The sequence below is a fragment of the Octodon degus genome, unplaced genomic scaffold (genome assembly GCF_000260255.1).
Source record: "Octodon degus isolate 3935 unplaced genomic scaffold, OctDeg1.0 scaffold00073, whole genome shotgun sequence".
Taxonomy (NCBI): domain Eukaryota; kingdom Metazoa; phylum Chordata; class Mammalia; order Rodentia; family Octodontidae; genus Octodon; species Octodon degus.
The window spans coordinates 4993598-5015059 of NW_004524649.1; the positions used below are offsets into that span (position 1 = coordinate 4993598).

Consider the following 21462-nt stretch of genomic DNA (forward strand, 5'->3'; position numbering starts at 1 on the left):
TAATTTATATGCAAGACAAACAGGGCCTTTACATTTTTTCCACAATTATGCTCAATAGCCATAGATTAAAAACACCTGCCTTAGTAAGGTCAGAAAAATGACTGGCAAAGAGAACCCAGAGAGCATGGCATCTTCAAGCACAGAGGAAACCCAACCACTGGACATAGCTGCTAAGAATGGACACTACGGGGCCAGGGATATAGCCTAGTGACACGGTGCTTGCCTGGCAAGCACTAGGTCCAAAGTTTGATTCCTCATACCAAAAAAAAAACAAGACACTACTAATTCAAGGCTGTTTCGGGGGGTGGGGTAGGGAGAGCAGGGGAAAGCACATTCTGGTCTTTGGTGCTAATTGTCTATTTTGTCCTAGAGACTGAATTCAGGGCCTTGGTAGCAGTAATAATTTATGTATTATTATTATTTCTTTCTTTTTTTTTTTTTTTTTTTTGAGCTTGCTCTTGCTAAGCCACTGTGTGGCCCAGGCTGGGCTCAAACTTGCAGTCCTCCTCCACCTCCCAGAGTACTGGGTTTACCGGTATGTGCCATTATCTCTAGGCTATTCCTGTTACATTTTTAAATCAAATAAACATGGATTATACACACTATCTCAAAGGTGGCAATAAATCAAGGTAATACAGTGTATTAGAGGAAAAAGAAAAACATTGAAAATTCTCTTTTCTAATAGGATTCTCATCACATACTCCAAATATTGGGAGTAGAAGTGAATCATCTTGGCAAAATCAAGACAGTCTGTTGTCTCTGCCTTGTAAGATATGCACTGCTGGACTAACAAGTCCTACAGAAGCGCATGTTGCAACAGATCTGCTTATTGGCCAAGAGAAGTCAGGAAACCAGAATCCAAACCTAGTTTCTTGTTAAAAAGTGAATTTCTTAAATGATTATGATTTAAGCTTTATAAATTAGAATTCTAATAATGCTCACATTTAATTTTTGCTTTTAGGTATGATTTTAAGTTTCTGACTAAAAGCTAAACCAAAACAACACAAAACAAAACCCTGTAAAACTTGTTGCTAACCTGTTGGGTTCACAAAGGCAGTTAGGATCACACTGGTACTTATTGAGGGCAGAATAGGAACAACAACAACCACCATCACCACAACAGATGACCATCAGGGCAAGGAGAGGGACATGGTGGTGTGATCTTAGTGGAGGTCCACTGCACTCAGGGAGCAAAGCAGGGGATCTGGACAGGCAGCCTCCACTTTCTGTAAGTCTGCGGCTTACTGCATTATGCTCAGAGTAAAGATTTCAATGAGCTTTGTTCTAGAGAACAGTTTCCTGATAAAGAACAGCAGGAAAGTGTAACCTTAGCAAGCTACTAAACTATGTACCTCACTTATATCAAAATAACACCATCTACTTCAAAAGGTTGCTGGGAAGCAAATATATGAAGTCACATTGACAAAAGGGTGTTAACACAGTCCTGAGGCTTCAAAAGCATAGGAGAAACATGAGCAATTATTATCAAAGTGGGGAGGAACTGAGCAATATGAGGAAATCATTTTAGAAAAATCTACCCTGTATATCTAATAGAACATGATGTCTGCTTTGAGCACTTATAGTGAAAACAAGACCAATCATATTAAATTTAAAATGTGACTTGCACTAAGTAGCTAATAAGTCTTATCAACAACTGGGCAACATGATTTCTTCTGTCTTTCTGAAGAAAACAATGTAACAAAAATTTTGAAAGTTTCCAAATATCACTAACTTTTCTTCAAAGGGGAACACCATTTACAACCTAATTTATAAAAACATGTCATTCATTTCAAATATGAACAGATGAGAGATTGCTGAAATGCTAGAGAAGGGAGTAAAACAGATTAGAACTGGAAAAGCAAAAAAACAAAAACCAGGCTTACTACGTATGGTATGGCTTCACTTACTTTTGTATTTATCAACTGGCTAAACCAGCATGAAATGATATATTTTAAAGCTGCCCTTTACAAATTATACTACAGATGTTAATATACTATTCATAACACGCTTCACTGTCTTGTCATCCAGAGTCTATCTGACTTAGGAGCACACAACTTATCAATGAAGTAACACATGTCAAACATCCCTTGTTATTAAACCATGTCACATTCTTCCTAGTCCATGGCACTTATTAGACTGCAGATCCCATAATCCTCTTCTGAGTCCCTTCTGCATTTAATTCAGTTCAGTCTTAAGTAGTTAAAGAAACTGTTTTCAGTGGCAACTAATAACTACTGACCTACAGTGACACTGCCCTACAATAGGCTTGTCAGTCCTGAAAAAGTTGTACCAAAGAAGCTGATTAGGACTTCAAGAGGTTTGTAGCAAGAATCAATGGTTGGTCTGTACTAATGCTGCATTGCCAGCACAGAAATGATAAAAGTGGAACACTATTAGTTATGCCTCATTAAGCTGCACAACCCTGCTAAAAAGAAATTTGTTTAGCCTCACCAAAACCTAATACAGTTTTAAGCTCTCTGTGTTGCATTTTTCAGAGCATCTCAAAAGCTTCAGTAAAATAAAGGCCAAGAACCAAGATAAGTAGGGAAGTATATAAATGTGAGTGTTTTAATTCAAAGTGTTTCTATATTTTCAAAGGACAGGTGCAAGAAAAACTTTTGGTGGGAAAAAAGTGTTTTTCAACCATGGAGGTTTTTAGGTTCTAAAAAGCCAACAAACCCCAAATGTTGATAGAGGGAAAATATTTAAAAGCTGTGTTGATTTTAATATTACCTGTCAAATCTCTGCTGCTGGAAAAGGGGAGGAGGACCTCGCCAGGAGTCCTGAGGCCTCATGTCTGGAAAATAAACAGGGAGGAGTTAAGCAGAAGATAAATTTTAAGATGTGATCAGTACTTAGTCACCCATATACTTTATAAATAAATAATCTGAGATAGACTATACACCAAGTAAACTAGCATTGTAACTATCTAAAGAGACAAGAAAGCAATAGGATTGACAAACTTTTAAAAATCATTTTTCCTTGATAAAAAGTTTTGGTAACTATGGCCACCAAACAGGTAATTTTTCTCTCACATGCTATATATGTGAAAACGTATATATTTCAAATTGTGAAGGATGGGATTTAGGTTTCATCCATAAATGCAAACTGAACAGACAGTAACTTTAATAGAAACCTTGAGATCGCACCCCAGCCCCAATATGTAAAATGCTGTGACACTGAAGGCACACAACCTGACAGAACCAGGAGGACACAGTCGCAAGGGGCCCACCTGCTTTTCCAGTGTACTCATAAATGTCACACTCTTAACACCTAAGTGAGCTGGCACAGGGCTATCTGATGGGATGGCACCCCTCTGTAGCTCCTGCTCCTGTAGGCAGACCCCAGCCCCCTCACAGGGACTTGGCAGCTCCAGGATGCAGCCTTGCAGCTGCCTCCAGCAGAGTCTGCTATGCTCTAATTAGAACAGCTGGCTCCAGAAGTTGTCTAATGAGTTTGCTGTGCAGGAACAGTCACCTCCTCCAGACTCCAGAGACCAAGGACAACAAGGCTTACTGTAATGTATTCAGGCTCACATTTTAATGGAAATACAAACTAGAAACATGCTTTTCAAAATTACTTCCGTAAAGAAGAAATGAAAGCTTATCTCTGAGCTAGGAACCCACCCCTAAGCAATCTAGTTTTCACTTAAGAAAAAAAAAAGCAAAGTAGAATTGTGTTTTGAAGGAGCACAAATGAAAACAGCACAGGAAAGTTTCTGGCTGCTTAATGGTTGTGGTGTGGGGGCTGGAGAGATGGCTCAGTGGTCTAAAGCACCTACTTGAAACAAGCTTGGCAAAGCACAGGGACCGCGGTTCGATCCCCCAGCACCACATGCCAGCCAGCCCCGCCCCCTGGTGGGCTGAGCTGGCCACACACACACAATAAATAAATGTAATAAATAAAAATAAATAAATAATTTAAAAAAAGCAACTAATTTAATGGTTGTGGTGTGACCCACACAGCTACCATCCTATTTCCTTCCCACCTCAATAGCACAAGGACAGCCAGGGGGATGTCTGAGAACAGTGTTCTTCCTTATGAACACAATGCCCCAAGGTACAAGAGGGTGGGGCAGCGAGGCTTGTCAAGCACTCTAGAAGGAGCAGAGGTGAGAAGCCCTCCAATAGTCAGGGTCTCCTCGCAGAATCCCCTTCTGAACCAAAATAGTATCTTTCAAGTCTAAATCAAGTCCTTCTGCAATCCCTTAAAAACCAACTACTAGTAGCTAAACCAGTAAGTCGAGGAGTGCTGGGCCATCAGAATGTAAGCACAGTCAAACCCTGGATGGAAACTCAGGTAGTGGCTATTCACATAGCCACACATTGGAGAGGAAAGCTCCCCAGGCTACACCCAGAGTGAGTCACTACTATAGACACAAGCTAACAGAAAATAAAAGTAAAACCTAGAAATTCTTAGAAGAATAGTGATTATCTCATTGGTGTGGTTTCCTTCTACAGAAAAGCTGAAGATATATTTACTAAACATAAAATTTACAAGGAGTCAGTCTTTATTAGAAAGCAACCTACTGAAAAGTAAAAATCATCACTTGTGTCAGTTTTTCTAATTACTGCTTTCTCAAGACCACTGGTCTACTCAGCTAGTCTACAAAAATTAGTTTAGTGAGAACTGATTCAAATGTTCCCACAGGTATTTTACTTTAGTGCTTTTACATGAACCAAATTTGCTAATTTTGGGTATCCATCTAGCCCTGTACTTCACGTGTCCTAGAACTGCTATAGCCTGGAAATGTGCCATTTTATCATGAAGACTTAGTTTTATTATGACATGATCACAGGATACACACTCTCTGATACTTCCACTTCCACACTGGACTCCCCATAAATTTGAAATGAGGACAGTTAATACATCTATATTAAGGAGAAATCTCCTAAAGCAGTATTCTAATGTCATACGAAAAACACTTGCACATCTTTTCCTAGAAAGAGTATAGCAGGAAAGCCATCACCAACAGTAATACAGACCTACTGAATTCAAATACCCTGCCTGTTGAGAGTAGGCAGGGCTGGATTTCTAAGCGGAACTGGAAAGCAGAGCTCACTAAGCACAAATGCTCTGGGAGAGTGAGCACGCTCAGGGTCCACCTGTCCATCCGCGAATGCTGGGAAAGTGGCAGAAGCTACAGCTCTGTCCATCTACTTCTAGTGCCAGCTGCTTCTCCTCTACTTTACACTGACATTTCTCACCTACAGAGTAATTTTTCTCACATAAACTCAGCATGTGCAAAAATAGTTTTAGTTAAACCCAAGCAAATTTTCTAAAACTTTAAAAAGAAACTGTCATATAATTATTAAAACATCCCTTGCTTTCTTTCAACTCAAAAATAAAACTAAAAAGATCAAAGAAAATCTTCAAGGTAGCCTTTATATTTGCATGTGTGTCAGCAAATATGTGAGAGTATGTGGATAAAAGTGGGCATGTTTTTTGACTGTCCTGTTTTTGTACTGCTGACACTCGCAGTGCTTGCACCCGAGGCAAGAGGTCTGCCACTGAGGTACACCTTTTTTGAGATGTGTTAAATTGCTTAGGTTGCCCTCAAACTTGTGATCCTCCTGTCTCAGCCTCCAGGGTAGCTGGGATTATAAGTAAGCATTACCAGGCATAAACCTTTTGGTGGAATATATACAGTCCTTAAGTATTCATAAAGCAGAAACATTTCCTGGCTGATAAATAATGAAGTAGATGGTAAAACAAACTTATCATCATTCATTTGTATGGCTCTAACAGAAGATCCATTTGAGAGGGAGGAAAAAAATTCCAAGACAGTGAATTGCACTTCAGAAGGTACAAGCGAGTGGGGAAAAAATGACAGCTAATTTTTTTCCTTTGGTCTTTAAAAACTTATCCCTTTTCTAGAGCTCTACGGCTACATAAACCAAGGCTTTGCCAATAGCTTCTCAAGTGACAATTTACCTAATCAGTGCGGCAATCACAGGAAAGATTCCATGTTTACTGATTGCGCTAATCAAAAATCACTTTTCAAATGCAGCTAATTGATAAGTTTACTAACGAAGTTGAAGAGAAGTCACATATCCTGTTCTCTGGGCCACAGAAATCACATGCTTTATTCATACAGAGTACTTGGGCTGCACTTGACTCCTGCAAGTTGTCCATGCTCGACAATTACTCATCAGCCAAAACTGACACAGGAAAGACAAATCAAAGGCTGAGCCAGGTAACATCTCCCGCAGGCACACAACAGCAGCAGTTTGACCAAAGAGCCCTTTTTTGTGTAATTTTATAATAGTGTATGAACAAAACAGTTTTAACATTAAGAATATTTAAGATTAAATGGTTTTGGCTATAATTTACTAAAATAAATAATTTCTGACCAAATTTTAAAGTTGAAAAATTCTATAAAAAGGAAAGCTGATTTTTTTTTTTTTTTAATCATTTATTACTTTCACAGTACCTAGTATGTGCTTGGTCCTATCAGAGCTGTGACTAAGTGAGCAGACTGAGCCTGGTGAACCATGGCTTAGGAACTCCTACTCTCTGACCACAGCCTGCACAGATCACAAGGCTATCAAGGGGCAGGCAAAGCCAGCACCACCTTCTCTTACCCTACATGCACTTATGCTGTGGGCTGAGCTGCCAATTCATATTATTTATTTCAGAGGCATCAGAGCAAAACCACTCTAGAGTTCTGGGCTTCTCAATCAGGAGGCTCAGAAACCTTGATTTTTCAGAAGAAAGGATTAGAGGTTTAAAAACTACTTGTAATATTTTGAAAATTCAGAACTGACATTATTCACATGTTTAATTAAAACAGGAAGGAAAGGGCTGGTAGTGTGGCTCAGTGGGAGGACTTCTCTGGCATGGGCAAGGCCCCAACTTCCATCCCCTAAAACCTTCCACAACAACAAAAAGCCAGGAAGGAATAACAAATACTACATGCCTAGGAAACATTTTCTCAAGTACAAATTAAATCTAGTAACAACAGTGGGAAATGAGGAGTAACTTACCCCAAGTCATAAAAATGGATCCACTGAAGATGCACAGGTGCAGACAAACAAGAGTAGTGTGTTTACAAGAAAGAAAGACTAACCCAAAACTACAGACCTATAGTCCTTAAGGGCATAAAAGTCTGTATAGTAATGCTGACAAATACTTGTAAAGAATTTTTTGCATTTGGGGGTACTAGGGAGCAAACCCAGGGCCTTGTGTACCCAGGAGACGTACCCTACCACTGAGCCACAATGTCAGCCTCTTGGCCTTTTTTCTCCTACTGTTGAAGCAGGGTTCTGTAAGCTGGAATTGGAAGACCACAGCACAGGGCGCTTGGGTTTCCATAAATCTCATATAGACTTTCTGAGGAGTAGTTGGTAAATGTGGCCTGCAACTGCTGGAGCATTAAAGACCACTGACTTAAGGTAGTACCGCCCAAAAAGTGATACACAGAATGGTTCAGGGAGCCTATGAACAAGCCTTTATTTTCAGTTATAGATTTAATTTCAGTGTGTACCTGACTCCCTTCCTTCTCTGGGGGAGGTGTGCTGGGGAGTGAACTAAAGGCCTCATACTTCCTGTGCATACACTCTACTACTGAGCCACACCTCCAGCACCCCTTAATATGGAGGAGAGATACAAATATGTCAAAACTATAAAGTCATAGTCATGATGCGATTTATAAATTTAAAATAATCTGAGTTAAAAGATTAAAAAGGTTAATAAAGGGGCTGGAGAGATGGCTCAGTGGTCTAAAGCACCTACTTGGAACAAGCTTAGCAAAGCATCAGGGACCGCGGTTCAATCCCCCAGCACCACATGCCAGCCAGCCCTGCCCCCTGGTGGGCTGAGCTGGCCATACACACACACCTCTCTCTCTCTCTCTCTCTCTCTCTCTCTCTCTCTCTCTCTCAAATAAATAAAAAAATTAAAAAAAAAAAAAGGTTAATAAAGTAGTTAATTAGATAATATCTAGACAGACCCTGGGGAAGTGCACCCAGTTACAAGGGAGGCTTAGGAAACATGGTGTTAAGCTTGGATTGACTTCAGCGCCCTCCAAACTTCCAGCAGTGGAATATATGTGCATGACTGTCCCATTGGGCAGCTTGAACCAATGGTGGTTAGCTACTGAACATCAGATGACACAATTCAAATCAGAGCTATAGGCAGCAAAACATGAATTATGGCCCCATCAAGAACATGTGTTTAAGGGCCGGCCAAATAGCTCAGTGGATTAAAGCACCTGCAAGCAGGTGCAGTGGCTGAGAACTCCATCCCAGGGCCTGCTGTGCCAGCCCCAGTGCGCTGAGACAGCAATTGAGACCAGGCATGGTGGTACATGCCTATAATCCCAGCTCTTGGGAGGCTGTAAACAGGTGGATCACTATGAGTCCGATCTAGTAGTGAGACCCTGAACACCCTGTAGACCCTTCCCTAAAATACAAAAAAAAAAAAAAAGAACATGTGTTTAGGCCGGCCAAATAGCTCGGCAGATTAAAGCACCTGTTTAGGTAGATGCGGTGGCTGGGGTTCCCCGGTGTGCCGTGCCAGGGCACACTGAGACTGCAACTAAGACTGGGTGAGGTGGCACGTACCTGTAATCCCAGCTCTTTCGGAGGCTGAACACAGGCGTATCACTACGAGTCTGATCTAGGTAGTGAGACCTTGAACTCAGGCCCTTACACTTGCTAGGGAAGCGCTTATTCTATTGAGCCATCTTCCAGGCTCCTCTTTTCTTTGTAAGTCAGTCTGTTTCAGGTGTTCTAATGTACTAATGCAAAATGAACTAATACTTGTGGGATGGAGAAAAGCTGCTTAATCACAAGTAATGCTTTTTCCTGTACTACTCAAATCTTCTTTTCAGATCTCCGAAGTTTACTCAATGCAATAATCTGAGAATTTTCTTATAATTATTATTTTGAGAAATACTAAACTAACCTAGATTGTATCGGTTCTAGTATTCTTTTTTTTTTTTAAAGTCAATTTTTCTTTTCTTTTTTTAAATTTATTTATTTATTGTGTGTGTGTGTGTGTGTGTGTGTGTGTGGCCAGCTCAGCCCACCAGGGGGCAGGGCTGGCTGCCATGTGGTGCTGGGGGATTGAACCATGGTCCCTGTGTTTTGTTAAGCTTGTTCTAAGTAGGTGCTTTAGACCACTGAGCCATCTCACCAGCCCCTCTAGTATTCTTATATTTCAATTTTTTTGCCTGTTTGGAAGCTGTGATACCACTATGGATGGAAGTAAATGGCAAAGAACCACAAGACAAAGGAAATGGATAAGGAATGTATCAACAAACAGCTGACTTTAAAACTAAGCTGGTTATGCTTTCACCATTCACTGTAAAAGACAACCAATTTTTTTCAATGATTATTAGATACTATTGTAAATGGTACTATTCTACCCTGAATATGCTGAAATACTAAGAGATGTTACTTGCTAAATCAAGGAAAGCAGCTCCTTAACCACTGCACCGGGCAGATCGTTAACTGCATGCATCTGTCATAGTCTCACTGCTCTAGGCAAGGTCACTAACCCACACAATACAGAAAGGCAAACATCACAGAGGCACACACTAGGAACAGATGGCTCTGAGGGCATGAGACCTGTGAAACTCATTTGTTCTTGGGTATTATACCCAGAAAATCTGAGCTTTAGAGTAAAAAATGGCCTGTGATTTATCAGCATTCAGTGGTGGTAGATACACAGCATAAATACTTCCTAACAATCATCTACTTCAACCTGGCATTTTCTTTTATTAACTATAAAAAATTGTTTGAAAGGAATTCTGATGGTTCTCTGCATTTCAGAGAAACTTTTTTTGGAAATTACATTTTTACAAAATATTTTAAATATTCAGAAAACAATCTAAAATGATATGACTCTGAGACTTCTTAACACACTAGCATCATGCCACACTGTTCCTTCTCCCCATGCCATCCTTGTCAAACCACCAGACAACCAGGAAAGGCTCCAGGAAGATAGTAGTTTTTAAGAACTTGCCTCAGGACTGACATTTCTGTAGTAAATGGGGATAGCCCTGGAGCTCAAAAATAACATCAGTGGAAATAAGATACAAGATCCAGTTTGTCTCAATCAATTAACTATATAAATATAGTAAAGATAAAAATATATTAAAAATTTTGCATTAAAAATTCTCTTATACAAGTGCTGAGAAATTTTTTTAGCAGTAAAAGTTGGAAACCAACTTTGCTGTGATACTTAATTTAGAATGTAAAATAACCAATCAATAAAAACTTACTGGACATCAGTTTGGGAATCTGGGCTTGTCCTCTTAGCAGTGGCCTGTATAAATTTCCCTGGTAATTGGCAGGAGGCGGTGCAGCGTTGCTATAAACTCCAGTTCCTGAGCCTCTTGGCATAACATGGCTGCAGAAGGACCCCATATGAGAGAAGACAAATATGCAGAGACAGATCACTACACTGAAGTGGCACAAAGTCAACAAACCTAGCTACTTCTCCACAGCTAGGTCTGTTGAAGATAAAAACAAAAACAAGAAGGTTCACAACTAAAGTTCAAAACTACCCAGCAGTGATGGTGACGGCAAATGCTCATGGTCCACCGCAAGAGTCCTGGTAGCCATTTAAATTGTGCAAAAATGAGCCTTTCCTTTTCTGGCCCATCTTAGTTTTTCCCTCAAGGATCCATGTTGTCATCACTGTACATAACACTAATTTGTATTCTGCTGTTTTTAATTTACTATAGAAGGTACTTCCTGCATTTTTCTTACTCCTCATAATTACATATATACATACAGATTTCATTTTTTTACTAAATCTTTCCTATATTTAGTGCTAGTTCTTTAGACTGCAATAGTCTACAGATATTTAGGTATACAACTGTGCTTCTATAAAGAAATAATCTAGATCAAAGGTTCCAGGATATCTTCAGAACTCAACTCTACTTAGTGCACTTTTATGTACTCTAATTATCAGAATAATGTAATGACATTTTAAGATTCTAAATTTCTATTTTTTTAATTAAGAATGAAGACTTCTCAAAACAGTAACAGCAACAGATAACATTTAGTGTTTACAAACTATCCTATGACTTCTTGAAATAGATGTGATTATTTTACATATAAGGAAGCAGGCATAAAGTGGTTCAATAACTTACAAATATATTCAGTGGTTAAAAGGAGAATTGAATCCAGACACTTAGAATCCAAGATCCATGGCCTTAAGCATTATGCCACATTGTCCCTTTTATTGTTCATATAAATTACATACTGATGGTGATGCTGTTTAGATTATTTTTTGAATGATTTCTATTAACTAGAAATGCCTGTTTATGAGTTTATCACGATTAAGTCTTGAATTTTGACACCTGTGTTTCCTCTAGCCTGTTGCTCTTTTTATCACAACTACACATGCTACTGTTATGAAGTGCCTCCTAACACCAAGGAAAAATACAATTACATAGCTAAATAGAGCAAAAGGTAAAGAAATTACAAAAGAAGATATACAAGTAATACAGTAAGGGATAATCTTGGTAGGCAATAAAGGCAGTCCTATTAACAAAGATATAACTGTCTGAATGCTGAATAAACAAAACCTGAGGACATATGCACATTATTTTAGCTAAAAATTTTTAGAGGGTAAAGAACATGTTTTATTCCTTTGAAATAACTGTCAAAAAGATAATGAAACCTCTTAAAAATAACAGAATTATCATGCAACATATAAACCCAAGATGGACAGAAGTGAATTCCTAAAAACGAAAAACAGTATTAAAGTAATATTGATAGAAGAGTTGTATTTTATGGTCCTTTAAATATCTGAGTAATAAATACTGACACGTTTTGTCAAATGATTCAGAAAAGGCAAAACAATTGGAGATATACATGGTATTAGGTTCTTCTGGTGTGGTGTGAAGAGAAATAAAGAAAGGGGAGGGAGGCCTTTATTGGCTCTGAGGACACAGAGGATCTGAGGGAGATGGCAAGGATCCTCTGACCTGAGACAAACAAACGCTGAGATTTTTCTGGACTTTTGCTAGGGGCAGAGTTTGAGGGTCAGGTTCAGTGACACACAAGGAGCTGACTGGGAGGCTCTTTTGCGTGCACAGGAAAGGTGAAAGGAACCTGTATGCAGGACTGAGGTGTGGAGGAGGAAGTGGTCACTGGGAAGATAAGCTGCTGTTTTTGGGATTCAGCAATGCTGAATCTGAGCAATGAGAATTTAGCAGAATATACTCTGGCTGGAACCTATCACATGGCTTAGTACCTGCCTGGTCTGAAAAGTGCGAGCAAGAGAACGAGAGAGCAAGACAGACAGGAAGAAAGAGAGAGGGTGAGAGACAGACAGACAAAACAGATGAACGGATGGACAAAACACACCACAGACAGAAACCTACAACTCACCCCAAAGTCCTAAAGGCTGCCTGATCCAGGTGGACCGGCCTCCGGTCCCGGTTAAAGCCCAGCTGAGGCTTCCACTGACGGCCATTGCTGGATTTTTCCCAGTCACTGGGCTTTAGTACTGCTGCTGGTTTTCTGGCCATTTGAAAATACAATATTTAGTTATAAGGTTGAATATTGTTCATACAAAAATCAATCTAAAAGACTAGGGCTGTTACCTTGCTCCTGGAAGCATTACAGCTTTAAAAATGTAATCTTCAGCAAATTGTGGGTCTTTAAAATTAATACTGAAAGATAATAATAGACAATTTAATGATTTCATTATCTTACACCACCATAATTATCATGAATACTGATGGTTCTTTTTAATTTTTTATTAATTTTAATGAAGAAATAGCAATGAGACAGTTTCAAAACAGGTTAGTAGGACAGTTATAATAATTAATACATAGCATATTGCTGTCTTCATAGTAGTTATTCACAGTACAACATGCACACATGATCTCTTGTCGAGGGTTCTTTTTTTTTTAAACTTAAATAGGATAGCTACAATTCAAAAGTCTGTAACAATTATTTTAGCTAGTACCTTCCGTATCAGACTGCCTCTGTTTCCCAATACCTAGGCTTCAAGCAACTTTCTCTGTGGATAGAGCCATTTCTGGCTAACTACAAGTGATCACAGGGAAATAATATACTGCCTAAACTCTTAGGAAATTTTAATTCAATACTGCAGATGGATGTAAAAAGTTTACAACAACAAATAAAAATGAGATAGAAACACCAGCTAAAAAGCTTATGTGGGATAAAAAACAAAGATCCCACTCAACTTCCCAATTAGAATCTGATACCTTGCTTTCCTCATGTATTTTTATTTTTATTTTTTATTTTTTATTTATTTTTTTTTAATTTTTTTTTTAATTTTTATTTATTTGAGAGAGAGAGAGAGAGAGAGAGAGAGAGAGAGAGAGAGAGAATGTGGTGTGTGTGTGTGGCCAGCTCAGCCCACCAGGGGGCGGGGCTGGCTGGCATGTGGTGCTGGGGGATTGAACCGCGGTCCCTGATGCTTTGCCAAGCTTGTTCTAAGTAGGTGCCTTAGACCACTGAGCCATCTCTCCAGCCCCTCCTCATGTATTTTTAAATACTCATAACTTTAAAACTACACAAATGCCTATTTTTAAAAGGTATACAATCAGATTGTGAGTATAAACGGAGGTGAATTTCCTTCCTAGGGTGGGGGTGGTGCATGTCTATCACAAAAGTTGGTAAGCAGGTATACGAACCTTGATGCCTCTCCTAGTAGTTTAGTCACCAGATTTAAATGTAAGCATGCAAGAATTATGGTTTAAGATGAGCCAGGATTTGTTACACGATGGCAGAGGAAATAAATGCAAAACAAAGACTGCTTAATTCTATACAACATTTAAAGAATCAAGACCAATTTTCAAACTATTCCAAAAATAGTGAAAAGGAGAAAAATTCTACCAAATGTATTTTATGAGGCCCACATAATCCTAACATGAAAAGCAAAGACATTTTTCTTTTCTTTTTTTTTTAAGCAAAGACATTTTTCTTGAAGAATATATATGAAAATCTTCTAAATCGAATCCAATAGCACATTAAAAAGATCATAAACAATGATCAAGTAGAGCTCATCTCAGGTATATTAGGATGATTTAACATTTGGCAGTCAAATATAAGACCTTCTCAATCCACTGAAAGCTAAAACTTATATGATCAACTCAACAGATGCAGACACATTAGGTATAAAAAGTACCTCAATATAATAAAGGCCCTGTATAAAAAAACTACAACCAACCTCATACTAATAGTACTTCCTCTAAGATCTAGAATAAGACCAAGATAATCCACTTTTACTACTCCTATTCAATATAGTACTGAAAAACTTAGCCAAAGCACAATTAAGCAAAAATAAAAAAATTAAGGGCACCCAAACTGGGAAAGAAACCAAATTATCTTTGGTTGTAGACGATCTTATACAGAAAGCCTACCAAGTCCACCAAAAAACTGTTGTATGATGAACAAATTCAGTACACTTATATAACATGAAATTAACATACCAAAAAAAGAGTAACATTTTACACACACACACACACACACACACACACACACACACAAATCCCATTCACAATATCCAATGCTTTTAAATAACAAACTAGGGGGGCTGCCCCTTAGCTCAGTTCTTTAAGTGGCTGCTTCAACAAAGCAGTCAGGCTCAGGTTGCTGTGGTTTGATCCCCACAACTCAAGCCAGCCAAACCTGCCCTGAAGGCATTCGGAACAAAAAACAAAAACAAAAACAAAAACACTAACTAGGAATAAACTTAACCAAGGAAATGAAAAGAATCCACAAAGATGGCTGGCAAGATAGCTTAGAGGACTAAGTGCCTGCTTAGGCAAGCAGAGGGACCAGGGTTTGATCCATGACACCACATGTAGTACCAGCCCCGCCGCGAGGTGCCAGCCACAGAGTCCATGTGTGGTAGAGCATGCCTGTAATCCCAGCACTGGAGAGGCTGAAAACAGGAGGATCACTGTGAATTCAAGCTGCATAGTGAGACCCTATACCAAATACATAAAAATAAAAAAGGAATCCACAAAGAAAATAAAAATATTCATGAAAGAACTCTTAGCACACAAAATAGAAAGACAACCTATCTTCATCAATTTAAAAGGTATTAAAAGGTAAATATTCTTAAAATGTTCATACTACCCAAAAGCATTTCATAGCTCCAATACAATTCCCATCAAAATACCAATGTCATTCCTCACAGAATTAGGAAGAACAATTACAAAATTAATACGGAACCATGAAGTAACCAGAATAGTCAAAGCAATCCTGAAAGCAGGTTGGAAACATCACAGTATCTGACATCAAAACAACATGACACTGGTGTAAGAAATAAAGAGACAAACAGAACAGAATAAAATCCAGAAATTAATTCATGTGTTACAGTCAAATTGTGTGTGTGTGTGTGTGTGTGTGTGTGTGTGTGTGTGTGTGTACTGGGAACTTAACTCAGGACCTTGTGCTCGCCAGGCTGGCACTTGTATCACTGAACATATTATATCCCCAGCCACTAGCCAATTGATTTTTTGACAAAAGAGCCAAGAAGATACATTAGAGAAAGTAGCCCCTTCAAAGCATATGCTGGGGCTGGGGAGACGGCTCAATAGGATAAGTGCTTACCTAGCAAGCGCAAGGGTCTGAGTTCAATCCTCAGTTCTGCTCCCCCACAAAAAAAAAGTGTATGCTGGGCAAATTGGATATTCATATCCCAAAAAAATCAAACTATACCTCTATTTCTTACAAAATACCCTCTCCCCCCCAAAAAAGAAAAAAAGCTGGATCAAGGACCAAAGAACTGGGTCAATGGATCAAGGATATAAACATAAAGACCTGAAACTATAAAACAGCAGAAAACACTTTTAAGAGACTGAGATATGCAGTCTTTTAGAAAGGACTCCAAATGTAGAAACCAGAAGCAAAACTAAACAAATAAGATTATATTAAACTAAGAAGCTTTTGCACAGAAGAAAGTCAAAGGACAACCTACAGAATGAGAGGATATTTTTGCAAACTTTTGATCAGGTAAGGAGTTACTATCTAGAAAGCTAGAAGATATAAGAACTCAAACATCAGCAATAATGTAAAACAATCTCATTTAAGAAAGGGCAAATAATCTAAATAGACATTTCTTGAAATATACAAGTGGCTAACAAATCTATGGAAAAAAATGCTCACCAGCACTAACATTAGGAAAACGCAAATGAAAGCCTTTTGAGTATCACCTTACTCTAATTGGAATGGCTAATAGCAAAAAGACAAAAATTAAGCAATGTTGGAAAAGATGACGAAAAGGGGCACTCCTATACACTACTGGTATAAATGTAAACTATACAGCCATTATGGAAAATAATACAGAGGTTTCTCTGAAAACAAAACAGAATTACCATATCATCTAACCATCTCAGCATTGGGTATATAGCCACTTTGTTTGTAGTGCTAGGGATCAAACTCTGCTAGGCAGGTGCTTTACTGCCAAGCTATACCCGTATTACAGGGAATAAAATCACTGTAATAAAGAGACACCTGTATGTGCATGGTTATTGCAGTACTATTATTAAGAACCAAGATGTCAGTGGAGGAATGGATTAAAGATGTGGCATATATACACAAGGAAATTGTTTTATTAATTAATTAATTAATTTATTTATTTATTTATTGGGCAGAACCAGGGATTGAACTCAGATCCTTGCGTTTGCCAGTCAAGTGCTTATCCTACTGAGCCATCTCCCTGGCCCCTACACAAGGGAATTGTGTATTCAGCCATAAGAAAGGTTGAAATTCTATCAGTTGTGGCAACATGTATAAAAAAGTTAGATTAAACAAAAATTACACTGAGTAAGCCAGGCACAGGGGCATGGCTTATATCCAGATGCTCCAATGATTCATGCACTATAGATGGGGCTTTGGGAGGTAAATGAATTATGGGTATGTGTCACTGGATCAGTCCCCTAACTAGTTTAGCATAGTCCTAGGTATGGATGATGGATTTACTTTTTTTTGGCAGAACCAGGGATTGAACTTCCCTTGCCAGGGAAGCGCTTATTCTACTGAGCCATCTCTCCGGCCTGATGATGGATTTACTGTAGGGAGAAGACCTCTACCAGGATGTGGGTAGAACCAATAAACTTATAACCTGGGTAGACTAAAAAGGGAAATAAGAGCAAAGTCTTACTGTTTCTTGCCTGCCATGCTATGAACTGTTTTTCTTTGGTCATGTTGCCCTGCCTTAGGGCAACCAACTACGGACTGAAATAGTTGCCTAGCAAGCTAGAAGCCCGAGTTTCAGTCCTCAGTACCAAAAACAAAAAATACACCCCACCCAAACATTTCAACCAGAAAAAATACAGTAAAATCAAAAAAGACCAAAAACAAACAAGGCAACAAAACTATGAATCAAACAAAATGAACCTTTCGGGTTAGGGATAGCTCAGCAATCTAAAACACCTGCTTAGGCAAGCTTAGGCAAATGCAAGGATCGTGGTTTGATCCCCAGGACCACAGGCCACGCCAGCCCTGCCCCCACGGTGGGCTGACTGGCCACACACACACACAAAAAGAACCTCTCCTCCTGTAAATTATATGTGTTGAATATTTTGTCCCAGCAGTGAGAAAGCAACCAAGACACACAGAAAGACAAATACTGCATGTTCTTATTCACTTGTGAAAGGTAACAAAGTTAATAATAGAGAATTAAAAGAGGTTATTAGAAACTAGGAAAGGAAGGAAGTGGAGTACTGGGAGGTACAGGTTAGGAATCACAGCTAGATGGGGATAGTTCCACTGTCATATAGCACAACCGGGTAATTAGTCTACAACAATTACATATTCAAAATAACAATAAGAGTATGAATGTTTCCAACACATAGAAGTGACAATACAAAAAGACAGATGCTAATTACCCTGATTTGATCACACTGTGTATATGCTTATCTAATTAAAACATTTTCCCCATATATAAGTATAAATATATTCCAATTTTAAAAATTAAATTTGGGGCCACAGATGTAGCTCAGTGTCAGCAAGGGACTAGTATGAGCAAGGCCCTCAGTTGGATTCCCAGCAAATGGAAGATTTTGAAAAGAGAAAAAAAGTAGCAAATATGGCCTTCCCTGACCATGGAAGATCAGGCCTTCCCTGGGGAGCTAGAGAAGCCCTCCACAAAACCAATTCCACTACATCCTCAATTCTCCCAGGGCAGATCCACTGTATAGACAGCACTATCCCAAAGAAACAGGACACAAGATGACTTGTTACGTGCAGCAGATGCTTCAAATGCACAAGCCTTCATTATCTGAAAGGCCTGCACTGGAGGCCAAAGTGCACTAGTAGAAGTGTGTGGAAACAGGGCCCAGAAGAAATGAGTGAGGCCACATCACTGGCAACAGAGTAAAAATGAGAATCACTTCAGAAAGAACCAGGAAGTGCTATGGAGGGTGCTGGGGGAGGTAAGGCAAAGAGGGCATGGACAACCAGCAATCACAGGGCAGCAACAGAACTGTGATACAGCTTAAGTTCAAGAGAAGGCCTGAGGTGATGTTCGTCAAAAACAGACTGGAAACTGAAAAAAATCAAACAGCCAAGGTCACAGCTCAGAGAGGAGACAATTCTAGCCCGCACTGTAGTGTTCATCACCCATGAAAGACATCAGCAAGTGATTTAGTAAGATAGTTAAAACTAAAGTCTGGAAGGCACAGCCACTTAGGCATCTGGTATGTACTACATGCACTATCCCTTAACAAAATTGTTTAAAAAGTGTATCTTCCATGCTGATGTTCTAAAAGGGAAAAACCTTTTAAGCCAGAAGGACAACAATCCTCAAAACCTCTCTAACCCACACCCAACAAAGTAAATGATACTCTCAATATAGTACAAACCAGGAGGAAAAAAAAAAAAAAAAAAAAAGGAGCATCTACAGGTAAGTTTGGTAATCTCCACCGAAAAGACAAAGGCTCTGCCTATCTACCTACTTATTTAGAGACACTGTCTCACTGTCTTAGGCTGGCCTTGAACTCACAGTGATTCTCCTGCCTCAAGTCTCCTCCTGCCATTACAGGCATGCACCACCAGGGCCTGCAAAAGACACTGTTTATGATCTCAAAAGATTAAGGTGTTCTTTTTCCTTGGGTCTTTTAGAATACTTTGAAGATATTTTTTCTCCTAACATGAGGCACACCTCCCTAGGTTGAGAAGTCTTTACTATTTTAATTGGTTCCTTAAAAACATACACTAAGATGTGTTGTTTTAGAAACGTACTTTCCAGTGTGGTAACATCACTCATACTTCCAACATGAAAGACATAGCTGAGGGTCCATCAGGCAAAGACTCTAAGGTAACTTTATGTATTAATATTCCTTTACTTTTCAGGTTTATGTTTACATTCTTACAAGTAGAACACTGAAGAAAAAAACAAAAATACAGACTACTCCCTGATGACTTCCACCAGAGAAACAAAGAACTGTGGAGAATTTATTGGGCGAGGGAAAGCAGTAACACTGAGACAACCAAAAGAACATAGCAGTTCTGAGGAGTCCCAGGAGGAGAGGAGGAATGAAGAGAAGGCCTGGGGTGGCTGTGACACAGCAGAGTGCTTGCCTACAGGGGCTGCATGTAGCTCATGTGTAGAAGCCTGCACAAAGGATACACGTTCAATTTCCAGCACTGCAAAATCACAAAACAAATGAAAACAGCTCCAAACAGCCTACACACCCAACAGGCTGCTTGGCTACTGTAAGAGAATATGTTCAGGTTTATACCATTTGAACTAATTCTTTGAACTAGAGGTATTTTTACTCACTTGCTACATGTATGCATAGGAGTATTGCTCATCCAGTACTAGGTCAGCCTTTTAAGAGCAGCAGAATGGATCCTTCCTTGATAGACAACCTCCCTATTATTTCTGTGGCTGCTTTCATAAATAAACCACGGGAAAAATGAATAAAAATGTAAAACCTAAGCACAATTAAAAATAAAGCCACTCAACAGTGCTTTTATCTATACTGTGGCCAAGAAGAAAATACTTACTATGGCAGTCTCAGTAGAAAAGGAAGAGAATGTATAATATCTTTCATGGATTTGATTCTCTTTAAGATCTATCTGTAGGGATGTTCCTTTAATTGGAATACTAGAATCTTTAGCAAAAGAAGTCAATTCCAAATATAAGGTTTTATTTTTATTCTATCTTTCCCTGGTAAATGCTGTGATTAGTGTTAAATCAGCATACCAAAGCAAACTTCTTGCAGGAAAAATTTCATGATTCATATACTTGACATTTTAAGCACTTAAGAGAGTTTATAGAACTGTGACATTTTTGCAGGAGAGGTTAACCACTTCAGTGTCCTATACAGTAATACCAGCAGTAGAGGTCAAATGCTCCCAAGTGCTTTCCACTATTGGATCTGCTGATTGTATATATTCTGTTTTCTCCAGCCTTCAGACTTTGAGTTATTTTTTGTCAAAAATGAACCTTAAAAATGCTACAGCAATGGCTGCATTTAAAAAATTCATCTTCACACACTTTTATAATTTTTAAAAATTTCTTTAAAGAAATAAAACATCCTAGGGGCCAGGGAGATGGCTCAGTAGGGTAAGCGCTTGACTGGCAAACACAAGTATCTGAGTTCAATCCCCGGTTCCGCAAAAAAAAAAAAAAAAAAAAAAAAAAAGGGGATAAAACATTCTATTCCTTACCTAGCTTATTCAAAGATGAATACAGAAAGTTTGAGAAACAGTCTTCTGAAGAAAAAGTTTGGGGCTCATGGAAAAATTCAGCAAATATTGGTTCCAACATGGGATAAGCTGAGCTCTTATAAGTTTTTACATGGGCTCAGAACTATACTAGGTGGTATGGAAGGGAAAAATATCTAACAATGTTACTGCTGAAAATATGCAAAGATTAGTAAATTATACACTTGTTTTAGCAGGAGAAAAAAAAAAAAAGGAAGGGTAGACCATGGGTAGGCAGAGAAAAGAAAGGAAGAGCTCTTAACATTGGGAAGGCACAGAGGCCATAGGATACTGACAAGACCAGCAAGGAGGGACCCATGAAGAAGCGGGGTGCAGACACAGAGCCATGGCTCTACTAAATCATAACTGGCCGTGAAAACACAAAAGTGTACAAGGGTGAGAACATACAGCCTGCTGCTATCCTAGGAAGATAACTTCTATAATTTATAAAATTATATGCCAAAAGGTTTAGATATTTAAAATTAGCAAAGAGAGGAATTTCTGCCGACTTCTGGGAACCCCCAGACCCAGTCCTAGCCCAGGTCGGGTGAGTGTGTGCAGAGCTTCCTGCTACCCTGTGCCGGCGACACCAGTCCGAGCCTAGGCGCAGCTTGGGCCGGACCCTCTCCCGCCCCCTCGGGCCGCCCCCCACCACTCCCGCCGAGTAGGAATTTCTGCCAACTTCCAGGAATCCCCAGACCCAGTCCTACCCCAGGTCCGGTGAGTGTGTGGAGAGCTTCCTGCTACCCTGCGCCGGCGGGACCAGTCCCAGCCCAGGCGCAGCATGGGCCGGACCCTCTCCCGC

General features: G+C 39.3%; 1 protein-coding gene across 2 annotated transcripts in view; it reads right to left on the minus strand.

Annotated features, from left to right (window-relative positions):
• Positions 1–21462, minus strand: part of Xrn2 (5'-3' exoribonuclease 2) — a 91534-nt gene that overhangs the window by 5203 nt on the left and 64869 nt on the right. For both annotated transcript variants that reach the window (XM_004635585.2, XM_023720146.1), the window contains 4 exons: positions 12566–12634; positions 12351–12482; positions 10229–10356; positions 2734–2797 (listed from right to left, as the gene is read on the minus strand). In XM_004635585.2, the coding sequence (XP_004635642.1) occupies positions 2734–2797; positions 10229–10356; positions 12351–12482; positions 12566–12634 (393 nt within the window). The remainder of the gene's footprint in view (positions 1–2733; positions 2798–10228; positions 10357–12350; positions 12483–12565; positions 12635–21462) is intronic.